General features: G+C 43.9%; 2 protein-coding genes across 9 annotated transcripts in view; one reads left to right on the top strand and one right to left on the bottom strand.

The window, feature by feature from the left end:
- The window catches only part of RAD9A (RAD9 checkpoint clamp component A), a 94,618-nt gene that overhangs the window by 60,094 nt on the left and 10,644 nt on the right, over nt 1-23,880 (bottom strand). The gene's annotated exons all lie outside the window — the stretch shown is intronic.
- On the top strand, nt 1,579-3,609 carry POLD4 (DNA polymerase delta 4, accessory subunit). The gene is made up of 4 exons (XM_006171292.3): nt 1,579-1,890; nt 2,138-2,230; nt 2,671-2,782; nt 3,142-3,609. The coding sequence occupies exons 1-4, from the start codon at nt 1,794-1,796 to the stop codon at nt 3,164-3,166; spliced, it is 327 nt and encodes a 108-aa protein (XP_006171354.1). The 5' UTR covers nt 1,579-1,793; the 3' UTR covers nt 3,167-3,609.

Genomic DNA, 23,880 nt, shown 5'->3' on the forward strand with positions numbered 1-23,880 from the left:
CACCCCCCCCAACCAAAAACCGCGGGACCCCCCCCCCCCCAGCTCTGGGCAGCATGCCCCAAAGCTCCCTCCTCCACTCAGCCCTCCTGAAGGAAGCTGATGAGGGAGCCAGGCAGGAGGAGGTGCTGAAAACATGCCGCTCCTCCTGCTCCCCTCTGGTGGTCTTCTCTCCAGAGCATGCGCCTCCCTTGTTCCTATACGTGCCAGGAGCCCAGCCCTTTTCCTGCACCCAGATCCCAGAGCAGTGAGAAAGGTGGGAGAAAGAGGCCTCTAATCAGGAATCAGCCCTGGCATCTCTGGCTCTAGCCCTTGCACCCCTGGAAGGAAGAACCGGATGGGATCTCCAGAGGGTGATTAGAGCTAGACTAGTCCCTGTGCTGGTTCCCAGACTCCCACTGGCCAGCACTTTCCCTGGCTGCCAGGAAGTTGGTGAGGAGGAGGCGGGAGTAGGGGTGAGTCAGAGATGACAGGAGCCCAAGGGACAAAGGTCATGGGTAGAGAATTGAGAGACACTGTTTACAGCAGCCCACCTCCTCCAGGAGGCCTTCCAATGCTAATCATCCCTGTGATCCTAACCAATCTCTGACCCACCCTTCTCCCTCTCCTCTGTTAGGAATTGCTTTAACAACTGTGCATCCTGTCTGCCCAGTAAACTGTGAGTTCCTAGGGGGAAGGATGGACTGTGGTTTGATGGGGGTATGTGGGGGGTGCACAATACCTCTGTTCATCAGCAGTGATAATAATTTGTTTATACTCCCTACTTTCAAAAACATCTTACATCCGTTTTAACTGAGTTAGGTGTGGGAAAGTGCTTAGAACTGTACTGACCAATGGCAATTGCAACAAGAGTATTAGGTTTATAGTTAGTATTCTCTGCTTATATGTTATTGTGAGAGACGGAATATTCTGACTGAAGAACTGAGAGCCCGAACAGGTTATGAGAAGGGAATAGACCCCTGCTAGAATTCCTGCTTAGTATATGTATCTGACTAATAGAATGGACAGAGGCAGGCTGTGGGACCCCAGTAGAGGTGACAAGGCAAATGCTTGCCTAGACTAAGGGTGGCACTGTCTCTGGGCGCAGACTGTGAGAAAGGAGTGTTCAGAACCCCTTGGGCTCTTCCAGGTCTCCTGGGACCAGAGGCCGTGGGATGAGAGCAGGGAAGGGGACTGGATTAGCCCATACTCTCTTCGGACCTCCAGGCCTGCCCCCACAGCGCTTGGCAGGCCCCGGAGCCAGTGGAAGGCTCCAGCTGGGCTCTGGGGAGTTACAAACTGGCCACGGGGATTAGTGAAGCTGCAAAGAACATTTGCCTAGGAAGGGAAAACGGGAAGTGAGAGGCTGAGGATAACGCTTTTTAAGCCCCTGGGGACCAACTGCAGACCAATGGGGGTAGGAGGAGGTGGTGAAGTCTGGGGCATCTTGACAGGTCCCCCACCCCAGCCTACTCCTCCTCCCCAAGACACAGCTGCAGCAACTGCCCCGCCCCCTTCCTGTGCTACCTGCCATTGGCTAGGGTCAGGGCCCTGCCCTACAGAGGCGACCTGCCATTGGCTTAAGTGTTTGATGTTTGCGTGTTTGTGGGGGTGGTGGAGCGGCGTCATTCCCTGGAACCAGGCGACTTCCTCCCTCTGCTCGTCTGGGTCGTCTCGTCTGCCCGTTGCTGGCCCCATTTCTCTCTCTGGCCCCATCGCTTTGTCACTCTCTCTCTCAGCAGCTGTCTCTTTCGCGTCCCCTGGCTTGTCTCTCTTCTTCCTTGCAGTCGCCTCCTTCGCCTGCCTGGGTGGCCGCCATGGGCCGGAAGCGGCTCATCACTGACTCCTACCCTGTTGTGAAGAGGAGGGAGGAGCCCTCTGGGCATAGCAAAGGGGAGCTGTCACCAGAGCTAGGTCTCTGAGATGTGGGAGAGGCAAGAGGAGTGGACAGACGGAGGGACCTGAGAGGACCTGGGCAGAGGGGTCAGATGGAAAGGGAAGCGCAGCAAGTCCTCTACTTCTACCGCAAGGTCTGGCTGCTCCGTGGCAGAGGCAAAAGGGTGGGGAGCAGAGTTGGGGAACAGTGGCACAGCTGTGAGGTGAGAGCAAGGACTCAGACTAGCCTCTCAAGACTAGCCTAAGAAGAAGTATGTCATTGCAGGGGAGGAGCCCCAGCCCCACAACGAGGAGGAAGAAGCAGAGCTGGAGCTACTGAGGCAGTTTGACTTGGACTGGCAGTATGGGCCCTGCACAGGTGAGAACCCCACTCAGGCCCTGACAGGGCGGCTCTGAGCCAGTCCTGTCACTCACATGTCTCTGAAGTTACCCAAAACACCTACCTGACTCTTTTTTTTTGGAGAGGTTTTTGCTATAGGGTGCTTGCGCTCACCAGACAGACAGAAAGCGAGAAATCACCCCCCAGGGGGGATGGCCACACCGCAATCCCTTCTCCATTCTCTTGGGTTCTTGGGCACGCACGCACACACGTCTGGCATGAGTTTAAGCCACTGGGTCGGGGACTCGAACCGCGGTCGACTACGTGGGAGTCCAGCGACATAGCCATTATGCTAATTGCTGGTCCCAACACCTGCCTGACTCTTAGGGAGTGTCGCCTGAGACACCCTCCATACACATCTTCTAGCCCAGGCTCTATCCTACCATAGTGAAGCCCAGAGCCTTCTTCCCACCTGGCAGGGATCACACGGTTGCAGCGCTGGCATCGAGCAGAGCAGATGGGCTTGGAGCCTCCTGTAGAGGTGCATCAGGTGCTGAAGTCCCACCCTGGAGACCCCCGCTTCCAGTGCAGGTCAGAGCCAGGATAGGAGGGCTTTCAGGGGAGCTAGGCCCTTCTCCAGGCACTTCTACCCTTATGACCCAGGGTGGGGGTTGCCCTGAGCTGAGAGAAACGGTGGCAGGTTTTGGGGTCCCTGCTGAGCAAGAGAGAAGGTTCTACAAGGTGTTTGGCTCAGAATGACAGGTGGCTTTAAAAATTCTTATCTCTGCATGCTAATGGTGGAAAAAGGGAACACCCAGGGGCCAACCTAGGTGTTTGCCAAGGACTATAGAAAAGGATCAAGAACTGGGGCCGGTGGATCAGATCAAGGGACCTAAGTGACACACACTTTCTCTCTGGTGTTTCCCTCTCTACCATCTCATATCCCACAGTCTTTGGCATCTCTATCCCCTATGACCTCGAACCTCCTGCTCTTGGCTAGCCACCAGAGGACCTCAGGAAAGATGTGAGAACCAGCTGCTGCTTCCCAGCTCATCTCTGCATGGAGGAACATCTGGCAGGCTGAATCCTGAAGTCTACATGACTCAGCTCCTCCACCTAACCAGCAGGCTCCAGGAGCCCCCTCTAAGAACCTACTCAATCACAGCTGAGCACCTCCTAGGTGAAGAGTGGTCTCTGAGGACAAGGACCTGGCCATGATCTGTCCAGTGCCTATCACAGGCCTCTCTGCCTATGGTGTGACAAATTATGCATAGCCTTGGGCAGAGCCAGAAGCAGGCAGATGATCTAAGAGGACAAGATGCACTGCCCATCCAAGATTGGGAATTTGAGGCAGGGTAGGCTGAACTCACAGGGCAAGCGGTTCGTAATGCTTTTCAATAAAGAACACTGAGCCTGAACCCCTGGCCTCTAGTCCCTTAATGTGAATCTCTAGTCCCCAGCAAGTTAGTAGGTGGGAGAGAGCTAGTCCCACACCTCTTTTCTTGCAAGGAAGCCCCAAACCTGGGAGGGAGGAAAGTGAGAGTCCTCTCAGAAGTTGAGCAATCTCTGGCACCCCCTAGAGATATACATAGAAACTGCTATTTAGTTGCCACTGACAGCCTGATTCTCCTGCCACCTACCTGCCCAGTGTTGTCCACCTCACAAACATGGGCACCTTGCTATAGGAGGATCCATGGGGCCTGTGGATCATAAAGTCTACACAGACCTACACATTCCCAGCAAGCACCTATGCTTCCTTCATGGGTGGGCTACCTGGATCCAAAGAAGAGTTGGGGCAGGGTCTCAACTTGCATGACCTGTTTAGACATGACCATCATCTGAGAGCAGAGTGAAGAATCAAGAATCCATGCATGCATACACACACACACACACACACACACACACACACACACATAGTTTTGCTATAGGGCGCATGCCAGGGAGAGACAGAGGAAGAGAGAGAAAGAAAGAAAGAAATTGAGAAATCACCCCTGGGGGGATGGCCACATTTCAATTCCCCCTCTTCTATTCATCTCTTGGAACCTGGGGTACACATGCATAGCATGGTCTCCAAGCCACTAGGTCCAGGACTCAAACCACAAAGACAGTCATGTGGGATCAGGCCCAACCCAACCACCATGCCACCAGTTGGCTCAAGAGTTCAATTTTAGATATGTTCAATTTGAAGTGTCTGGCACACATCCAAGTCAGGGGGTGTAGGCAGTGGGTATCTAAGTCTGAAATTCTGTAGAGGTCTAGACTTGAGATATACATCTAGGGATCTTTTAGATGATATTTAAAAGCCATAAGAGTAGTTGAGATTTTCTTAGAGAATGGAGATATGAAAAATAGTCCCAGGATAGTCCTAAGACCTATGCTTAGAGAATGGGGAGAAGGGGATGCAGCAAAGTATACTGAAGACTGGCTGGTAACACTGGAAGAAAACCAGGAGAGTGGAGAGTCTGAGAGGCCTGGGCAGAAGGTGTGTCAAGGTCTCGGATGCTCCAAAGAGGCTGGTAAAATGCAACCTGAGGATGGCTCACTGGATTTAGTGGTCCAGAGGTCTTTGATAAGAGCAGTTCTATGAAGTGACAAGGATAAGAGCCTGACTGGAGTGTCAGTAGAAGCAGAAAGAAGGAGGCAATTCTTTACATAAATGGTGCAGAGAAGTGGAATGGTAACTAGAAAGGATGTGGTATCAAGGGAGGCTTTCTTTGCTGTCTTGTCTTTTGTTTTATATGGAATGATACAGAAGCATAGTTACACAATGAAGAGAGTGATCCAATAGGGAGAGATACTGATTATGCAGGAGATAGAGCTGATTGTGTGAGCAAGTCTTTGTGAAGGAGAGGAGGGCCAGAATTATATACAAGGAAGAGGGTGTTTTGCACTAGGAGCACCCACTGTGATGGGAAAGGTGGCAGAGCAGGTATGAGTGGGTACAGACAGGGGGATGCATTTTTGGATAAGAACCTTCAAGAATCAGATGTTTGCTAAGAGCTTGGCACTGCTGGGAGTGATTTGATGTTTACTAAGTACCTCTCCATGCCATCTGCTATACTAAAAACTACACACGTTAGCTGCTTGAATCCTCAGAACAATCTCATTAGGAAAGTATTATCCTTGTTTTACAGATAAGGAAACTAAGGCTGAGAGGAAAAGTGCTTTACTTAACCCATAAACTTCAGGGTCTGAATTCACTTCCAGGTCTATCCTCTTACTCAGTCACCCTGCACCTGCACTCCAGATGCTTAAGATGTTGTTGGAGAGATAAGGTCTACATATGCGAAAAGTTAAAAACCATGTAATACAAGTGCCACCCTAAGGCAACCTTGGAGTGGTATAGACACCCAGTTATCCCAGTTCTCAGGAAGGAGATAGCACTGTGGGTTGCAGGGAGCCATGCGAGGGCCTCAAGCACTGTATTAGCATGACCCCTGCCTTACCGCATCTGCAACTAGCCCCTGTACCCATGGTGTGCCCCAGAGCTTGTCACTGCAGAATGAAAGCAGATCCCCATCTGGGGCTGTGGGGGATGGCCCAAGACAGTGCCAATCTGAGAAAAGTCTTACTAGTGTTGTATTTTAGTTTAAAAGTCTGACCGTTTGGCTAGCAGGTGGCATGGAGGTTAAGGTGCTGGATTCCCACATGGGCAGCTGCATTGTTCAAATCCTGGACCTGGAGGCTTGAAAAAGCACACTAGGTGTATGTGCATGCATGTCTAAAATCCTGAGAGGAAACCAGAAGAGAAGTGATTGCAGTGTGGTCATCCCCCGCACCCCCCCCCCAAGGGGTTAATTTCTTTCTTTCTCTGGTGAGCACAAGCACCCTATAGCAAAAAAAAAATTTTTTTTTTAGAGGTTTTTGCTATAGGGTGTGTATGCTCACCAGAAAGACAGAGACAGAGAGACAGAAACTGAGAAATCACCCCCTAGGGGGTATGGCCATGCCGCAATCCCTTCTCCTCTATTCTCCTCTTGGGATCTTGGGCACACTTGCACATGTGCCCAGTGTGAGTTTAAGCCGCTGGGTCTGGGACTCGAGTCGTGGTTGACTACATGGGAGTCCAGCGACATAGCCATTACACCAACTGCTGGTCCCAGCAAAAACTATTTTTTAAAAATAAAAGATGGACAGTTTTCATTCTACTCCATATGTCTGTAGTAATTTTAATATACAAATAGATGAAATTATTTATTATCAAGTAAAATGAACCCTCCAGGAAGATGTGTCATGTGTGGTCTATGGCTGGCTTCATATACCCCCAACACATCTGCCACCTTGCTCAGTTTGAGCATCATTGCATAAATATTAAATAGGCATTTGTTAGAGGAAATGGGAAATCACCAGCCTTTGAAGGGTAAGAGTTAATAGGCATCATATAGCTTTCCAGACTGAGGGAATGGGCTGAACCAAGGCAATGAGGATGGGGTCAATGTGTGTGTGTTCTCATGTGTTTGCCTACAGGCTATATGTACAGAAGTGTGCAGTGTGTTGTACTCGCTCTGAAAACCAGTGCGATAAAAAGCGAGTATTTGAGTGCTTACTGTCCATTCCAGCACGTTTTATTCTCATAGCAACCCTGGAAATTACTGAAAATATTTATTTGTGAAATGATTTTAAAGAAGAAACTCAGAGCCAAGCCATGGTGGGGTGAGCAGTAGGGTGCCACTATGTGATACTGGAGCCACATGGGAGGCCCAGGTTCAGATCCTGAATCGACCTGAACATATTGGCTATGTCCATGTACATACCTGTGATCCTGGGTGGCTGGAAGGTTGAAAAGAGGATTGTGGTGTGGGGACACCTTGTCAAGGAAACACAGGCACAGAGACTAAATACAGGCACAGAGGGGTTAAATAGTTGCTTAGGGTCACATAGGGCTTAATTCCAGAGTTGGGTGCCAGAGCTTGCACATGTGTGATAATGCCAGTGAGGCAGGATAGGGCCCAAAAAAAGGCTCTTAAGCATGAGGTTAAGGAATTTGGACATTATAGTCATGAGAGGCCTGAAGGTTTTTGAACAGGAGAGAAACAAGTTATAATTAATCATCCTGGAATATCTGGCCAGGCTTGAAAGAGAAACCAGTGGAGCTAGCAGGTAATGTAGTGGTACATAGCTGAACTCCCACAGGATTGATTGTTCTTTGACTGCTGGCTTGAAACTCACACAGAGCATGTGTGCATGTGTGTCCAAGATCCCAGGAAGAGAATGGAGAAGGAATTGCAGCATGGCCATACCCCAGGGAGTGATTTCTCACTTTCCCTTTCATTGTCTCTGTCTCTGTCTCCAGTGAGTGTACGTACCCTATGGCAAAAACCTCTAACAAAAAATAAATAAATAAAAATAGAGGAGAGGCAAGGGAGCAGGCCTCAGAAGACACCTTCATGGCTACTGAGAACTAGTGATTTCAGGGGAATAGGAGAAATGAAGATTTTCCACTGATAATTCAGCCTCCATCCCACAAACTTGCATGGTAGGAAGACTTACAAGCCTCCTGTCTCTGTCTCTGCCTCTCTCTACCTCTGTTTCTGTCTTCTCATTTTTTGGTAATTTTTCCTTTAAAAAATTTTTTAAGGTAAAGCAGTTTCTTTGCTTTCAGCCCCTCCTTTCCATTTATCTTGTTAATAATCCCCTCTCCCCCTCCCAACCCAGGAGAGGCAAGGGAACAGGCCTCAGAAGACACCTTCATGGCTACTGAGAACTAGTGATTTTGTGTGGTGTGCCCAATTTTTGCTTTTTTTATAAAAAAATTTATTTTTAGTTTTTTTTTTTCTTCTCTTTTTCTCTGCTTCTTGGTTGTTGTTGTTACTGTTGTTTCTCTCTGTTTCCTTTTCTGCACGCTCCTGGACGCTCAGATTGAACTTCAAGTTTGGGAAGAAACACACTTTCCATCAGATGACTAGAAATCACCACAGGACCACAACAAATATGGGAAAGCAAGAAACTACCTCTCCTCCAAGGGAAAAGAATAACTCCTCTTCATCTACAGACAGTTCAATGGAAATCACGGAAATGTCTGATGAAGAATTTAGAATATTCATAATGGCGAAGCTAACAGAGATGGAAGAGAAGAGAGACAATGAAATGCAGAAGAGAAAGGAGAAAGGAGCTGATGAGTTCCAGGAGGTGAGGAAATTCTTGCAAGATTTAAAAGAGGAATTACACACTTTACAAAAGAATCAAATGGAACTGTTAGAGATGAAGACTATAATATAGGAAGTCAAAATATCTCTCAAAAGTATTAAAAGCAGACTAGATCATACAGAAAACAGAATCTCAGACATAGAAGAGAAAATTGCTGGTCTAGAAAAATACACCATGAAGACTGAGAAAATTACCCAAAAATTTGAGAATAATATATGAGAAATACTAGATACCATCAAACGTCCAAACATCCAGATAATTGGCATCCCAGAAGGCAAAGAGACTCATAAGGGCATTGATAATCTATTCCATGAAATCCTGCAAGAAAACTTTCCAAACCTAGAGAGGCACTCAAAGATCCAGTCCCAAGAAATACAAAGAACCCCAAATACAATCACCTAAGAAGATCTTCTCCAAGACACGTTATAGCCAGACTGACCAAAACCACAGACAAAGACAAGATACTAAGATTGGCAAGAGAGAAACAGCAAGTTACCTACAAAGGATATCCCATCAGGCTAACAGTAGATCTCTCATTGGAAACAATGCAAGCAAGGAAAGAATGAGAAAATATATTCAAAGTGTTAAGGGAAAAGCAATTTCAACTGAGAATACTGTACCTGGCAAGATTATCCTTTATATGGGAAGAAAAGACAAGAACATTCTCAGGTAAACAAAACCTGAAAGAATTTACCAGCACCAGACCAGATCTCCAAGAAGTTCTCAAGGGAGTGCTATGTCAGGAAAATTAAATGTAGTCACACAGAAATAACAGTTCAAAAACAAAGAAAATGGCCAACTTAATCATAGGGACAAGTCTGGAGTTGAATATTATATCCCAGAATTCAATCAGGAAGTTTGAACCACAACGGAAGATCAATTAAGTACATGAGACTGAACTGGTGAAATAGCATTCTGTGACTTTTGACTAAAATATTGCTGCTTTTCTTCTAAGCTTTGTTGTCCAGTTTTAAGAGTTTTTGTCCTGTCTTGAGCTGTCAATAGGTTCATGTACCTACTATTTGAACAGGATACTAACCTGCTTCCAGGCTTTAAGTTTTAAGCAAATTTCCTTACCAATTCAAAACTGCTTCTCTTGAAATTACCAGCTGAACTTGCTGTTGAAAGTAGTTAGATTATTTTAAAAATTGTGTCATCAATAAAATGTGGGGGGAAAAGGAATGGAAGACAACTGTAGACACGAGAGATAGTGTGAGAAGAGAGTGGGAAAGGGCAGAGGGTCAGACATAGGGGTATATGTGTGTGTGTGTGTGTGTGTGTGTGTGTGTGTATTAAAAAATAAAAAAGAAAGTGAGACTAGAGGAGAAAGACCAAGAGGGAAGCTATTAGATATTTAAGACATGGGGTGCTTAGCTCCTGGATTAGCAGATAGAAATGAGAAGAAAAAAGAACTAAAGGATGATGGAACCAGCCAGGTGGCTTAGTAGTTAAGGCAGCTGGATTCCACATGGCTGACTATGCAGTTCAAGTCCACACATGGTGGCTTGAGAAACACACCAGGCACATGTGTGTGTATGCTCAAAATCTTGAGAGGAGAATGGAAAAGGGATTGGGATTGTGGTGATCATCCTCCCTGGAAGGTAGTTTCTCACTTTCACTCTCTCTCCCTCTCTTGCTGTCTCTGTCCCCAGTGAGTACATGTGCCCTATATTAAGAAAAAAAAAAAAGGATGTTGCAAAGGAAGTTGGCAAAATATGTGTTTAGGAAGGGAAGAATGAGGAGAAGCCATCAAACATGATTCAGGTTCTGAGCGTGGGTGGGCAAGAAAATGCAGATTCCATGAGCAGAAAAATGGAAACTGGGAGGGAGAAGAGAGGCTCAGTTTTATATATGTTTAGTTTGAGAGGATGACAACATACCCAAATGGAAATGGGAACACAGAACAGCAGAAAGGTCAGGGGAGAAGGTGGTATCCAGGGGACTGAGGGGAATCACCTACATAGAACTGACCATGAACCCATAGGCATGGGTTAGTTCTCTGAGCGAGCAAGACAAATGGGAAAAGGATGCAAAGACAGGACCCAGGACAGCATGTAAGAAAATTCTCTCTAGAAAAAGGTCAAAGAAGATCCAGCAAATCAGAGTAGCAGGGGAGACCAAGGGAAAGAATGTCACAGAAGTCAATGGAGGACTTCATAGATTGGTGTGATGCTGTATAGGTCAAGGAAGAATCGTAGGGAGATTGTAAAGGGGATAAGGACAACAGGCCCTAATTCCATTCCTACCTCTTCTACTTCCCTCTATCCCCGTTTTGTAGTTTTCTCTGGGACCTCTGGCTGTCATAGTAACTACTAGTAACACCTACCCATGAGGGCCACACTGATTCATTCTTTATTGACTCAGGTGTGGCAACATTCATCCACCCTCAGACAAACTCACTAGTAGCTTGAAGGTTTAAGGAGCATATTTACCAAGAAACTAAAGTAAACGAAGGGAAGGAACATGTTTCTGAATGGGTCTAGAAGAAGACTACAACAGTGCCAACTTGAGGCAGAATCGGGTTAACACCACATCTAGGACTTCGGGATTCTCAAAATGGTATCTATTTTCTTTTCCTCCTTTTCTTTGTTTCTTTCTTTTTTCCCAGTAACCTTCTTTATTTAGAGATTAGAGTGACAAATAAACACATGAAAAATATTTAACATCATTAATTATTAGGGATATGCAAGTTAGATCTAAGATAATACTATGGAGGGGGGCGCTGGCAGGTGGCGTGGTGGTTAAAGGGACTGTATTCCCACAGAGTCCACCGTAGTTTGAGACCCGGACCTGGCAGCCTGCTTTCTCCATTTTCTCTTCTTTCTCTCTCCATCTTTCTCTGGTCAAATTTTAATAACAATAATAATAACAATACATGGAATTAAGTAAATAAATAATTCTTTAAAAAGATAATACTATACCTATTAGGGTAGTTAAAATAAAAATATTGACAATATGAAGTGATAACAAGGACATGAAACCATTGGAATTCTCATACATTGTTGGTAAAAATGTACAATGTATATTCATTCTGGGTAATAAATTGTCAGTTTATCTTTTTTTATTATATATTTAATTAATTTTATTTGTTATTATTATTTTTTCCATTTGACCAGAGAGAGACAGAGAAAGGAGAAAGTAAGCCACCGGGTTCAAGACTTGAACTGCAGTTAGTCATCTATGAGTCCAGCACCTTAACCATCACACAACCTGCTGGCCCCAATTTGTCACTTCCTTATAAAGTTAAACATAGATTTATTCAACAAATCACACTCGTGGATACTTACATTAATAAAAAACAACTTATGTTCAAACAAAAAAACTACTCAAATATTCATAGCAACTTTATTTGTAATTGCCCCAGGCCAGCAGGTGGCATGGTGGTTAAGGGCTGGATTCATACATGGACAACTGTGGTTTGAGTCCTGAACCAGGTAGCTTTCTTTCTCACTTTCCCTTTCTCTCTCTCTAGTCAAATTGAATAATAATAAACTAAATTACATAAATAAACAATTATTTTTTAAAATGTAGTTGCTCCAAGTTGGAAACAAACAAATGTTCTTCCAGAAATAAATGGGGGTCTGGCAGGTGGTGTGATGGTTAGGGATGCTGAACTCCCACATGGCTGACCGGGCTCAAGTCCCAGACCTGGTGGCTTGCTTTCTCACTTTTCCCCTCTCTCTCTCCCTCCCCTTCTCTGGCCAAATTTAAAAATAAATAAATAAATAAATACTTAAAAAAAAAAAACCAAAAACTCTATATTTAAAAAAAAGAAGTAAATGGACATAGTTCGAGTCCCTGACCTAGCAGCTTGCGTTCTCACTCCCCTCCCCCTTACTCTGGATAGACTCTACCTCTCTTCCTACCGCCCGAGCTGGTGGAACTCGGTGGTGGGGGCAGTAGGCCAGGATCTTTTTTATTTATTTATTTTTAAAAATTTTCCTCAGGGCCGGCAGGCGGCATGGTGGTTAAAGGTGCTGGACTCCCAAATGGTCAATCACAGTTCAAGTCCTGGACCTGGTGACTTGCTTTGTCACTTTCCCTTTCTCTCTTTCTCTGATCAAACTGGAAAATAATAATAAAGGTAAATGAAATAATTCTAAAAAAATTTTTCCTTAATTTTTTTTTGAGAGGTTTTTGCTATAGGGCGTGTGCGCTCACCAGACAGGCAGAGAGAGACAGAAAGTGAGAAATCACACACCCCCCCAGGGGGGATGGCCAAGTCGCAATCCCTTCTCCTCCATTCTCCTCTTGGGATCCTGGACATGCATGCACACACGCCTGGCGTGAGTTTTAAGCCACCGGGTCCAGGACTCTAACCACGGTCGACTACATGGGAGTCCAGTGACATAGCCATTACACCAACTGCTGGTCCCAATGGTTTGTATTTTCTTTTAAAAATATGTATTTATTTATTTGACCAGCGAGAGTCAGAGATAGAGAAGGAAAGTGAGAAAGCAAGTTGCCAGTTCTGGGACTTGAACCAAAGTCAGTCTATGTGGGAGTCTAGCACTTTAACCACCATGTTATCTGTCAGCCCAATAAGGATCATTTTTGAGTCAATGGTATGGTACCCATGTCAACATCCTGGTTTTGGGAACCAGCAGTTAGCGTAATGGCTATGTTGCTGGACTCCCACGTAGTCGACCGCAGTTCGTGTCCCGGACCCGGTGGCTTAAAACTCATGCGGGGCGCGTGTGCGTGCGTGCCCAAGATCCCGAGAGGAGAATGGAGGAGAAGGGATTGCGGCGTGACCATCCCTCCTGGGGGGTGTTTTCTTGCTTTCTGTCTCTCTGTCTCTCTCTGTCTGTCTGGCGAGCGCATGTGCCCTATAGTGAAAACCTCTCAAAAAAAAAAAAATCCTGGTTTTGATACTACATATGGATGACCTGAGATGCTGTCATCAGAGGAAGCTAGGAGAAAGGTACCTAGGAACTAGTTGTAAGATTGTTGCAACTTCTGCAAACCTCTGGCTATTTCAAAATTTACATATATGTTTAAAAATAGAATCCAGCTGCCATCTCGGACTCATCTCAGATGAAGAAGCAGCAGATCATGTCATCAATATGGACAAGTCCTGATTCTACCTCTTGGGCTGGGCATGTTGCTGTCTGACCCCAAGTATGGTTAAGTCAGTAAGAAAGAGGGGCCAGAGAGGGACTACCAGTCATAAACCACAGAATCTGTAAGGCTGCATGGATTCAGAGAGGGGCTGGGTCGTGTATATGAAGCTTTGTGGATTGAAGGTGGAAGGCCAGAGATTAGGCACCTGGCAACCTTGAGTGTATTTCTAGAGGAAGCAGAAAAAACCTGAATACAGCTTCTCATTTCTTTTGCACAGATCCTGGCATTGAGTGATTCCTGCAGGTAGATCTCAACTTCATCCACCTGAGTCCTAAACTAGAAAACAAATTTGTGCTAGTTGTGGCAGATGCAAATGATTATGCCCTAAGCTCTAAAAATTTACTGTAGTACAAGAGAGAGGAAAATGACACGCAAATACATTTTGAACATGTTGCAAGACAGATATGACCTTGACCTGTGGGAACTCAGATTTCCTGAAGAAAACCCTTTAGGTGAGTTTTTAAGAATGAGTAGGGGGTTGGGAACCAGCAGTTAGCGTAATGGCTATGTTGCTGGACTCCCACGTCATCGACTGCGGTTCACGTCCCAGACCTGGTGGCTTAGAACTCATGCTGGGCGCGTGTGCGTGCGTGCCCAAGATCCCGAGAGGAGAATGGAAAAGAAGGGATTGGGGCGTGACCAACCCCCCTGGGGGGTGATTTCTCGCTTTCTGTCTCTATGTCTCTGTCTGTCTGGCGAGCGCACACGCCCTATAGCGAAAATCTCTCCAAAAATAAAAAGGAATGAGTAGGGGGTCAGAGTCTGAGGACTAGTTGAAGCCTCGCCTTACCAGGCTTTGCTTACTAAGTAAAGCATGCAGGATACATGAGAAAGAATCATCTGGAAATAGACTTTTAGTTTATTAATGAATAAAAATCACTGCTTGTAAAAAATTAAAAAATGAGTGAATGAGTCGGGGTCGGGACCAGCAACTGGTGTAATGGCTATGCCACTGGACTCCCATGTAGTTGACTGTAGTTCAAGTCCTGGACACTGTGTGTATGCGTGCCCAAGATCCCAGGAGGAGAAGGGATTGTGGCATGGCCATCCCCTCTGGGGGGTGATCTCTTGCTTTCTGTCTCTCTGTCTTTCTGGAGAGCATATGCACCCTATAGTAAAAACCTCTCCAAAAAAAAAAAGAATGGAGGAGGGGTTGGGACCAGCAGGTGGCATGGTGGTAAAGGCACTAGAATCCCACTTGGCCAACCATGTTTCAAGTCCTGGACCTGGATGTTTCCTTTCTCCCTTTCCTTCTCACTCTCTCTCTCTGATCAATCTGGAAAATAATAATAAATAAAGTTAAAATAAAAATAATTCTTTAAAAAATGAGTAGGGGTTTCACAGGGTGGACAAATGACGGCAGGCCATATGTTGGGTTCTGAATCATGCAAGCTCTACCCTTGACTGCATAATGTTTCTCTCTCTGTGCAACCTCGCCTGTGAAGAGGAGTCCTCCTCTGTACCCTGTGGTAACCTGTTTATGCTTGATCACATTTCCTGTCTCCACTGCTAGAGTATTATATCCTTGTCAATATATATCTAGCACAGGGTTGGCTACACAGTAATTACTCAAAGCTGACAGAACCTTCCCATTTCACTCACACCTGTTTTCTGGCCCATTGGTCCTATCCAGTCTGTGAGAATTATTTACGTAAGAGTTGTGAAGGTCGGTCCTAAGGTTTGGTGAAACTTGAGCTCAAAGTTACTTCTCCATGGGTGTTGTGTGACCTGGATGGCAAAAACTGTATTTTCCTAGGGACTTCTCATCAGGGAAAGCAACAAAGGTGTATGCTTCAGAGACAGGCCCCTTTTCATTTTTCCAGCCTCTGCTTCCATTGAGCTAGCCCACTAAGTGCCCATGTAAAGTCTGCTGAAGTGCAGGGTAGAGACAATCATATCTCGAGTACAGTGGAGTATCCAGCCCGTTTCTCTACATACTCTAGGGAGAATGGCTGGCCAGGGCCTTACCACTGTAGAATCACAATGCAGGAGTATAAATTTGTACAACTCTTGGATGCCAATTTGACATTATCAGTATTACAATGCACATAGCCTTTTCAGTCCATAGTTAGAAATTTATCCTACATGGGACAAACAGATGGCATAATGGTTATGTCACTGGATTCTCACATGGCCAATCACAGTTTGTCCTAGCTCTGGTGGCTTAAAACTCATGCTGGGTGAGTGCACGTGCATGCCCAAGATCCCAGGAGGAGGATGAAGGAGAAAGAATTGTGGCATGGCTTTCCCCACCCGTGGGGTTGATTTCTCTCTTTCTGTCTCTTTCTGTCTCTCTGTCTCTTTCTATCTCTCCAGAGAGTGCATGTGCCCTATAGCAAAAATGTCTCTCTTAAAAGAAAAAATCTATCCTAAAAACTTATCCTAACATATCCTTTTATACATAGAAGTACACAACCTATCTTTTTACATATAAGGATATCATATCTTTATTTTGCACATATTAGATACACTTGTATTTATATTATTTATTACAATGATCTTTGTAATAGCAAAGGCTAAGAATATCCTAAAAGTCTACTAATAAAGGACTGGTAAAGTAAGTTACAATATACAATGGCTATAATACTGAGAAAGTTCTGAGAAACTCTGTGTGTTGGCATAGATTATAGGATAATTTCTTTTTTTAATTTAATTTTATTCATTGTCATTATTTTATTTTATTTTCTTGAAGTTGACCAGAGAGAGAAAGAAAGTAGGAAAGCCAGCTGCCAAGTTTGGGACTCGAACCACAGTCAGCCATGTGGGAGTCCAGCTGCCTTAACCACCACACCACTTGCCGGCTCCCATTTTTTTTTTTAAAGAATTATTTTTATTATTTTAACTTTATTTACTTATTTATTTAAATTTGACCAGAGGGGGACAGAGTGAAAGAGAGAGAAAGTGAGAGAGAGCGCAAGTTGCCAGGTCTGGACTCGAAATGCAATCAGCCTCGTGAGAGTCCAGCATCCTTAACCACCACACTGCCTGCTGGCCCCAAATTATAGGATAATTTCTAAAAACTATAGTTATGTGGAGGTGTTTATTAAACAGTGTGTATAATATATTATAATTAGGGTAAAAATATTTGGTTTTTATTGTATTATGAATACAAGGATACCCAGGAAATTGATAGCATTAGTTGCCTTTGAGAAGGTAACCTGGTGACTAGAAAATTAGGAATGAGGGGAGAAACTTTTCATTAAGTTGTACTTCTAAACTTTGAACCATTCAGTTATCTCACTTACTTAAACAATCAATAAGAAAAAAATCTTACTGTGTCTATGTTGATGTATTTAACATAGACATGTATTTAACATGGCATGTGGTTAAGGCAACTAGATCCCACATGGCCAACTGTGTGGTTTGATTCCCAGACCTGGTGGCTTGAAAATGCTCAACATGCATATGAGCCTGTGCCCAGCATGCTTTTGAAGATGCTCGGTCCAGGACTCAAACTGCACAGTTGCCCATGTGGGGTTCAGCTAACTTAACCTTCATGCCATCTGCTGGCCCAACAATTTGTCTTTTTTTTTTTTTTTGGAGAGGTTTTTGCTATAGGGCGTGTGCGCTCGCCAGACAGACAGAGACAGAGAGACAGAAAGAGAGAAATCTCCCCCTCAGGGGGCATGGCCACACCACAATCCCTTCTCCTCCATTCTCCTCTTGGGATCTTGGGCACGCACGCACATGCGCCCGGCATGAGTTCTAAGCCACCGGGTCCGGGACGCGAACTGCGGTCGACTACGTGGGAGTCCAGCGACATAGCCATTATGCCAACTGCTGGTTCCCAACAATCTGTCTTGTAATTGGAGTATTTTTATTTAATGAAATTGTTAATATGGCTGGGTTTAAGTCTACATTACTTTACTAGACTTGTACTATGGTCTGAATATGTTCCCAAATTCATGTGTTGGAAACTTAACCCCCAATTCAACAGCGTTGGAAGGTGAGGCCTTTTTTAAAAAATTATTTAATTTTATTTAGTAATTACTATTTTTTTTATTTAGTAATTATTATTATTCAATTTGACAAGAGAGAGACAGAGAGAAAGAGAGAAAGCAAGTTGCTAGGTCTGGGACTTGAACCACAGTCGGCCATGTGGGTGTCCAGTGCCTTAACCACACCACCTGCTGGCCAGGAAGGTGAGACCTTTGAGAGATATTTAGTTCACGAGGGCTCTACCCTCATGAATGGATTAATGCTACCATAAGAAGCGCTTGTGGGCGTGGATTTGCTGCCATGTAGACAGAGTTCACTCTCTCTTCTGCCTTCTACCATGTGAGGTCATAATTCAAAGGCCCACACAAGATGCTGGAGCTTTGATCTTGAAATTAAAAGCCTCTAGAACAGTGAGAGAAAAGTTTTCTTTTTCCCTTTCTTTTCCTTCCCTCTCTCTCTCTCTCCCTCTCTCTCTCTCTATATATATATATCCTCCCTTCCTCTCTTCATTTTTCTTTCTCATTTGCCAAAAGGCATGTATGCTTGCTGGAGAGAAAAAGAGAGAGAAGGAAAGTGAAAAATCACCACCCATGGGGGATGGCCACATGCAATCCCTTCTGCTCCATTCCTCCCTCCCTGTGGCATTTTGGACATACACACTGCCTAGCATGTTTTTCAAGCTGCCAGGTCTGAGACTCAAACCACAGAGTTGGCCAAGTGGGATCTAGCTGTCTTAATCACCACACCACCACCGGCTGGTCCAGTTTCTGTTCTTTAAAAATGACCCAGTCTCAAGTACTATATTATAGTAGTACAAAAAGAGCTAACACAGGCTGCTATAACAAAGAATCACAGGTTGGGTGGCTTAGCCAACAGAAATTGATGATTTTAAAGTTCTGGAGGTTAGAAATCTGAGAGCAGGCAGGGTTAGTTCCTTTTGAGGGCCATGAGAAAAAGATCTGTTCTCGGCTTCCTTGGTTCATAGATGGTTATCTTCATACCATTTTCCCTCTAAATATGTTTGTGTCCAAATTTCCTCTTTTTATGAGGATACCAGTTGTATCGAATTGGGGTTCATCCTAATGACCTCATTTTAACTTAATATCTCTGTTAAGACTTTAGCTATAAATATAGTCAAATTCTGAGGTACTGGGGGTTAGGTATTCAGTATACAAATTTTTGAGGAAGGACACACTTCAGTGCATAACCAAAGCTATCATCTCATTGCTTTTCTCTATTTGTCCCATAGGGGTTTTTTTGTTCCTCTAGTCTTCTTTTTTTATACCCTCCCCACTTTTTTTTTTTTTTTTAATTTGGACAGGGTCTTACTATGTCAATGTTCCTCCTGTCTCAGCCTCTCTGAGTCAATGGGATTATAGACACACCACAGCACTTGGCCTTAACTAAGAATGGGATCTGGACCTATCACATGGTCTCAGCCTGTGAAGCACAAAGTCTTACCAGTATACACTGTCACAGCTGGATCATAAACCATATTTTACTTACCCACCCACTCTTTGTACCAATATAATATATTTTACTTCTCCATATGTGATGTACTGTTTTGTCTTGAATTTGCTATAGGTTGTATGTACATACCAGAGAGAGAGAGAGAAAGAGGGAGAGTGAGAATGTACCTCTCAAGGGGGATGACCACACAACAGTCCATTCTCCTCTTAGGATTTTTGGCCATGCACAGACATGTACCCAGTATGTTTTTCAAGTCACTAGGCCCAGGACTCAAATGATGAGGTCCGCATATGGGATCCAGCCACCTTAATTAACCACCATGCCACCTGACTGGCCTGTTTCTTTTTTTCTTTTTTTAAAGATTTATTTTACTTAATTTTATTTATTCATTCATTCATTTTAATTTGACCAGAGAGAGAGAGAGAGAGACAGAGACAGAGAGAAAGTGAGAAAGCAAGCTACCAGGTCTAGGACTTGAACTGTGGTCCACCATGTGGGAGCATCCAGCACCTCAACCACCATGCTACCTGCTGGCCCCCAACTGTTTCTTATAGTAGTAGTTCTTTTGCAATAGTCATTAATCTATGGGAATTAAGAGAACCAAAAAACTATTCTATTTACCCAGATATCATCATTTCTATGACTCTTTATACCTTCCCATAGATCAAAGTTTCCAAATTCCCATTCAGTCTAAATAATTTTTCTTAGCATTTCTCAATAGCTAGCAACAAAGTCTTTCATCTTTTATTTTTCTGAAAATGTTTTTATTTCCCCTACATTTTGAAGGTTGGTTTGTTTGTTTGTTTTTAGGTTTTTGCCATAGGACCTGTGTGCTTGCTGGAGAGAGACAGAGGGAAGTTAAGAAATCACTCCTGGTGGGGGGAGGGGAGATGGCCACAACACAATCCCTTCTCCATTCCCTTTTTGGGGTTTTGGGCATTTTTACCCACATTATTTTTTTTTTTTTTTTTTAGAGGTTTTCGCTATAGGGCGCTCGCCAGACAGACAGACAGAGACGTAGAGACAGAAAGTGAGAAATCATCTCCCAGGGGGGATGGTCACGCCGCAATCCCTTCTCCTCCATTCTCCTCTTGGGATCTTGGGCACGCACGCACACGTGCCCGGCGTGAGTTATAAGCCACCGGGTCCGGGATGCGAACTGCGGTCGACTACGTGGGAGTCCAGCGACATAGCCATTACGCTAACTGCTGGTTCCCATGCCTGGCATGATTTTCAAGCCACTGGATCCAGGACTCAAACCATACAGTTGGCTATATGGAAGTCCAGCAATTAAACTACCATGTCACACCACCTTCTAACCTCTTGAAGGATATTTTCATTGGCTATAAAATTAGAGGTTGATTTTTTTTTTTCTGTCAGCACTTTAAAAGTATGATTCCAGGTGCCAGCAGGTAGCCACCTTGCCACCTGCTGGCCCTTCAGGATAGTTTCTTTACCTTTGGTTTTTCAGCAATTTGCCTTATGATGTGCCTACTCTAGGTGCTATTTTCTTTTTCTCTGTGTTTATCACATTTGAGTTTCGTCAAGTTCTCCTCTCAGGGTTTTGAGCACACATGTACACACACCTCTGTGTTTTCTGAAACTGGTCTGGGACTCCAACTGTGCAGTTGACCACCTTAATTAACCACCTTAATCACAAGCCAGCTGGCCCCAATATTGTCTTTTTTTAAAGAATGTTGAGTTTTATTCTGGCAGGCAATTCATTTCTGGCCAAATATCCTTGATCCTCTTGAGACTTGGTTTACAGTTTTATTAGGCCAGGATTAGGGCAGTCATGGAACAGGTTAGCAAAGAACTAACCCATGTAAAGAGCCATAGTAAATGTTTTCAGCTTTTCAGGACATACAGTCTTTGTCACAACTATTCAGTTCTGCCACTCTAGTGGAAAATCCATGGCCTTTCTGATGCCTCTGCTCAAGGCCCGGCATACACACACACACACACACACACACACACACACACACACACATTTTTAAGAGAGGCTTTTGCAATAGGGCGCATGTGCTTGCTAGGAAGACAGAAAGTGAGAAATCATCCCCAGGGGAGATAGGCATACCACAATCCCTTCTTCTCTGTTCTCCTCTCAGGATCTTGGGCACACATACACATGTGCCTGGCATGAGTTTAAGCTGCTGGGTTCAGGACTTGAACTGTGGTCGACTATGTGGGAGTCCAGTGACATAACCATTATGCCATTTGCTGGTCCCATAGCCCAGCATATTAATGAAGTACTTCCACTCTGGCTAGGCCAGAACTCAAATTTTTCCTGTATTGAGTAGCCTTTAATATCTTTATCACATTCTCAATCTCACTTTCCCTCCCTCTCTCTGTATCTCTCTCTGGTCAAATTTAAATAAATGAGTGAATAAATAAAATTAAATAATTATAAAATAATAGACTGGGGCCAGCAGGTGGTGTGGAGGTTAAGGGTGCTAGACTCCCACATGGCTGACCACCGTCCAAGTCCCAGACCTGGCAGCTTGCTTCCTCACTTTTTCTCTCTCTTCCCCCTCTCACTCTGGTCAAATGAAAAATAAATAAATAGGGGGACCAGCAGGTGGTGTGGTGGTTAAGGTGCTGGACACTCCCACATGGCTGACCATGGTTCAAGTCCTGGACCTGGTAGCTTGCTTTCTCATTTTCTCTCTCTGTCTCCCTCTGGTCAAATTAAAAATTAAATGAATAAATAAATAAAATAAAATAAAAAATATTTTCAAATAAATAAATAAAATTAAATTAAATAATTCTTAAAAAATTAGATGAATATGGGACCAGCAGGTGGTGTGGTGGTTAAGGTGCTGAACTCCCACATGATGGATTGTGGTTCAAGTCTTGAACCTGGTGGCTTGCATTCTCACTTTCTCACTTTCCCTCTCTCTATGTCTCTCTGATAGAATTTTAAAATAATAATAATAATAAATTAAATTAAAAAGCTTTAAAATAAATGAATCTATAGTAGTACTAAAAAGGAGGACAAGGGAAAATTCCTTACTGAACAATAATAACTTATTATATTGAATGCATAATGAATATAAAAGGAATTATATAATTTAAAAGAAGAAAGAAAGGAATAATCTAGGCAAAGATTATCACTTGATGCCAAAACCAATGGTTAATAGATTGTTGGAGAACAGACCACCCAATAGATTTCTCTTTTTCTTTGTCCTTCTTTGCCAGAGGGCATGTATACTTTCCAGAGAAAGAGAGGGAGATGGAGCAATCACCCCCCAGTAGGGTACGATCATACCACAATCCTTTCTCCTCCATTTTTCCTTCCTGTCAGGATTTTGGACATACACACACATGTGCCTGGCATGTTTTTTAAGCTGCTGGGGCCATGATTTGAAACACACAATTTGCCACATGGAATCTAGCTTTCTTAACCACCAGGTCATGGAGCTGGCCCCACCCAACAGATTACTCATGATTAGAGAGCAATCATAAAGATATCTCACATATACCATCTTCTTCTTTCTTTTTTCTTTAAATTTTTGCCAGAGAGTGTGTACTTGAGAGAGACAGAGAGAGAGAGAGAGAGAGAGAGGGAGGGAGGGAGGGAGGAAGGGAGAGGGAGAGACAGAGACAGACAGAGAGAGAGAGAGAAAGAGGGCATCCCTCATGGGGAATGGTCACACTAAATCTCTTCTTAATTTCTTCCTCCTTTCAGGATTTTGAGCATGCAAGCGCATGCTCCCAATGTGTTTCTCAAGCTACCAGGTCCAGGTCTCATACCGTGCAGTTAGCTCTGTGGGATCCAGCCATTTAACTGCCTTACTACAGGCTGGCCTACAGATACCATCTTAACCAAGAATTAAATTAATTACCACCGGGAACCAGCAGTTAGCATAATGGCTATGTCGCTGGATTCCCACGTAGTCGACCGCGGTTCGTGTCCCGGACCCGGTGGCTTAAAACTCACGCCGGGCGCGTGTGCGTGCGTGCCCAAGATCCCGAGAGGAGAATGGAGGAGAAGGGATTGCGGCGTGACCATCCCCCCTGGGGGGTGATTTCTCGCTTTCTGTCTCTATGTCTCTCTCTGTCTGTCTGGCGAGCGCACGCCCCCTACAGTGAAAATCTCTCAAAAAAAAAAAAAATTAATTACCACCAATAATAGAATAAGACAACATTACATGACTAAAGCAATGCAACAAAGAACAAGAGCATGTTATATAGTGTCTATGTCATTTACTGTAGTATTCTTGAAAAAAGACTTAACCTGAATCTAACTGTAAGAAAACATTCGAACAATCCCAGATTGAGGAATTTCTACAATACAATTAGCTTGAATTCTTCAAAAATGTCAACATCGTAAAAAACAAAAAGGCTGGAAAAACTATTCTAGGTTTAAGAAGAAACAAGAGACATGACAATCAAATGTATTCTGTGATCCCTGATTGGCTCCTGAATCGAAATGTTTTTAAAAGCTGTAATGGAAAATGTAGGGCTATTTAGAGACATATAATTATGGTCTGTAGTCTAGATAATAATACTGCATCATTATTTCTTGGTCACTATAGAAACTAGTTTGGCAGCTCCTCAGAAAGTTAAACATAGAATTACAAAATGATCCAACAATTTCACTCTTAGGTAGATACTCAAAAGAATTGAAAACAAGGACTCAAACAGATATTTGTAAACTAATGCTCATAGCTGAACTATTCATAACAGCCAAATGTTAAACAATACAAATGTCCAAAAAGTGAAAGGATAAACAAAATGTGGTATATCCATACAAGGGAATATTATTTAGTCTTAAAAAGGAGTGAAGTTCTGATACATACTACGGCATGGATGAAACTTGAAAACATTACGCTAAGGGAAATAACCCACACAAGAAAGGACAAATAATATATGTTTCCACATATATGAGATAAATAGAAGAGGCAAATTCACAGAGATGCAAAGTAGAATAGAGGTTACCAGAGGAAAATAAGGAGTTCCTATTTAATGAGCACAGAGTGTCTGTCTGTTATGATGAAAAAGTTTTG

This window comes from Tupaia chinensis, unplaced genomic scaffold (assembly GCF_000334495.1).
Source record: "Tupaia chinensis unplaced genomic scaffold, TupChi_1.0 Scaffold149501_1, whole genome shotgun sequence".
Lineage (NCBI taxonomy): Eukaryota > Metazoa > Chordata > Mammalia > Scandentia > Tupaiidae > Tupaia > Tupaia belangeri.

Excerpts from the sequence above, each read along its gene's own strand:
- POLD4 (XM_006171292.3), top strand. The coding sequence starts at position 1,794 with ATGGGCCGGAAGCGGCTCATCACTGACTCCTACCCTGTTGTGAAGAGG. Across the intron at positions 2,231-2,670 it reads GCAGTATGGGCCCTGCACAG|GGATCACACGGTTGCAGCGC; the intron begins GTGAGAACCCCA and ends CCCACCTGGCAG. Across the intron at positions 2,783-3,141 it reads GACCCCCGCTTCCAGTGCAG|TCTTTGGCATCTCTATCCCC; the intron begins GTCAGAGCCAGG and ends CATATCCCACAG.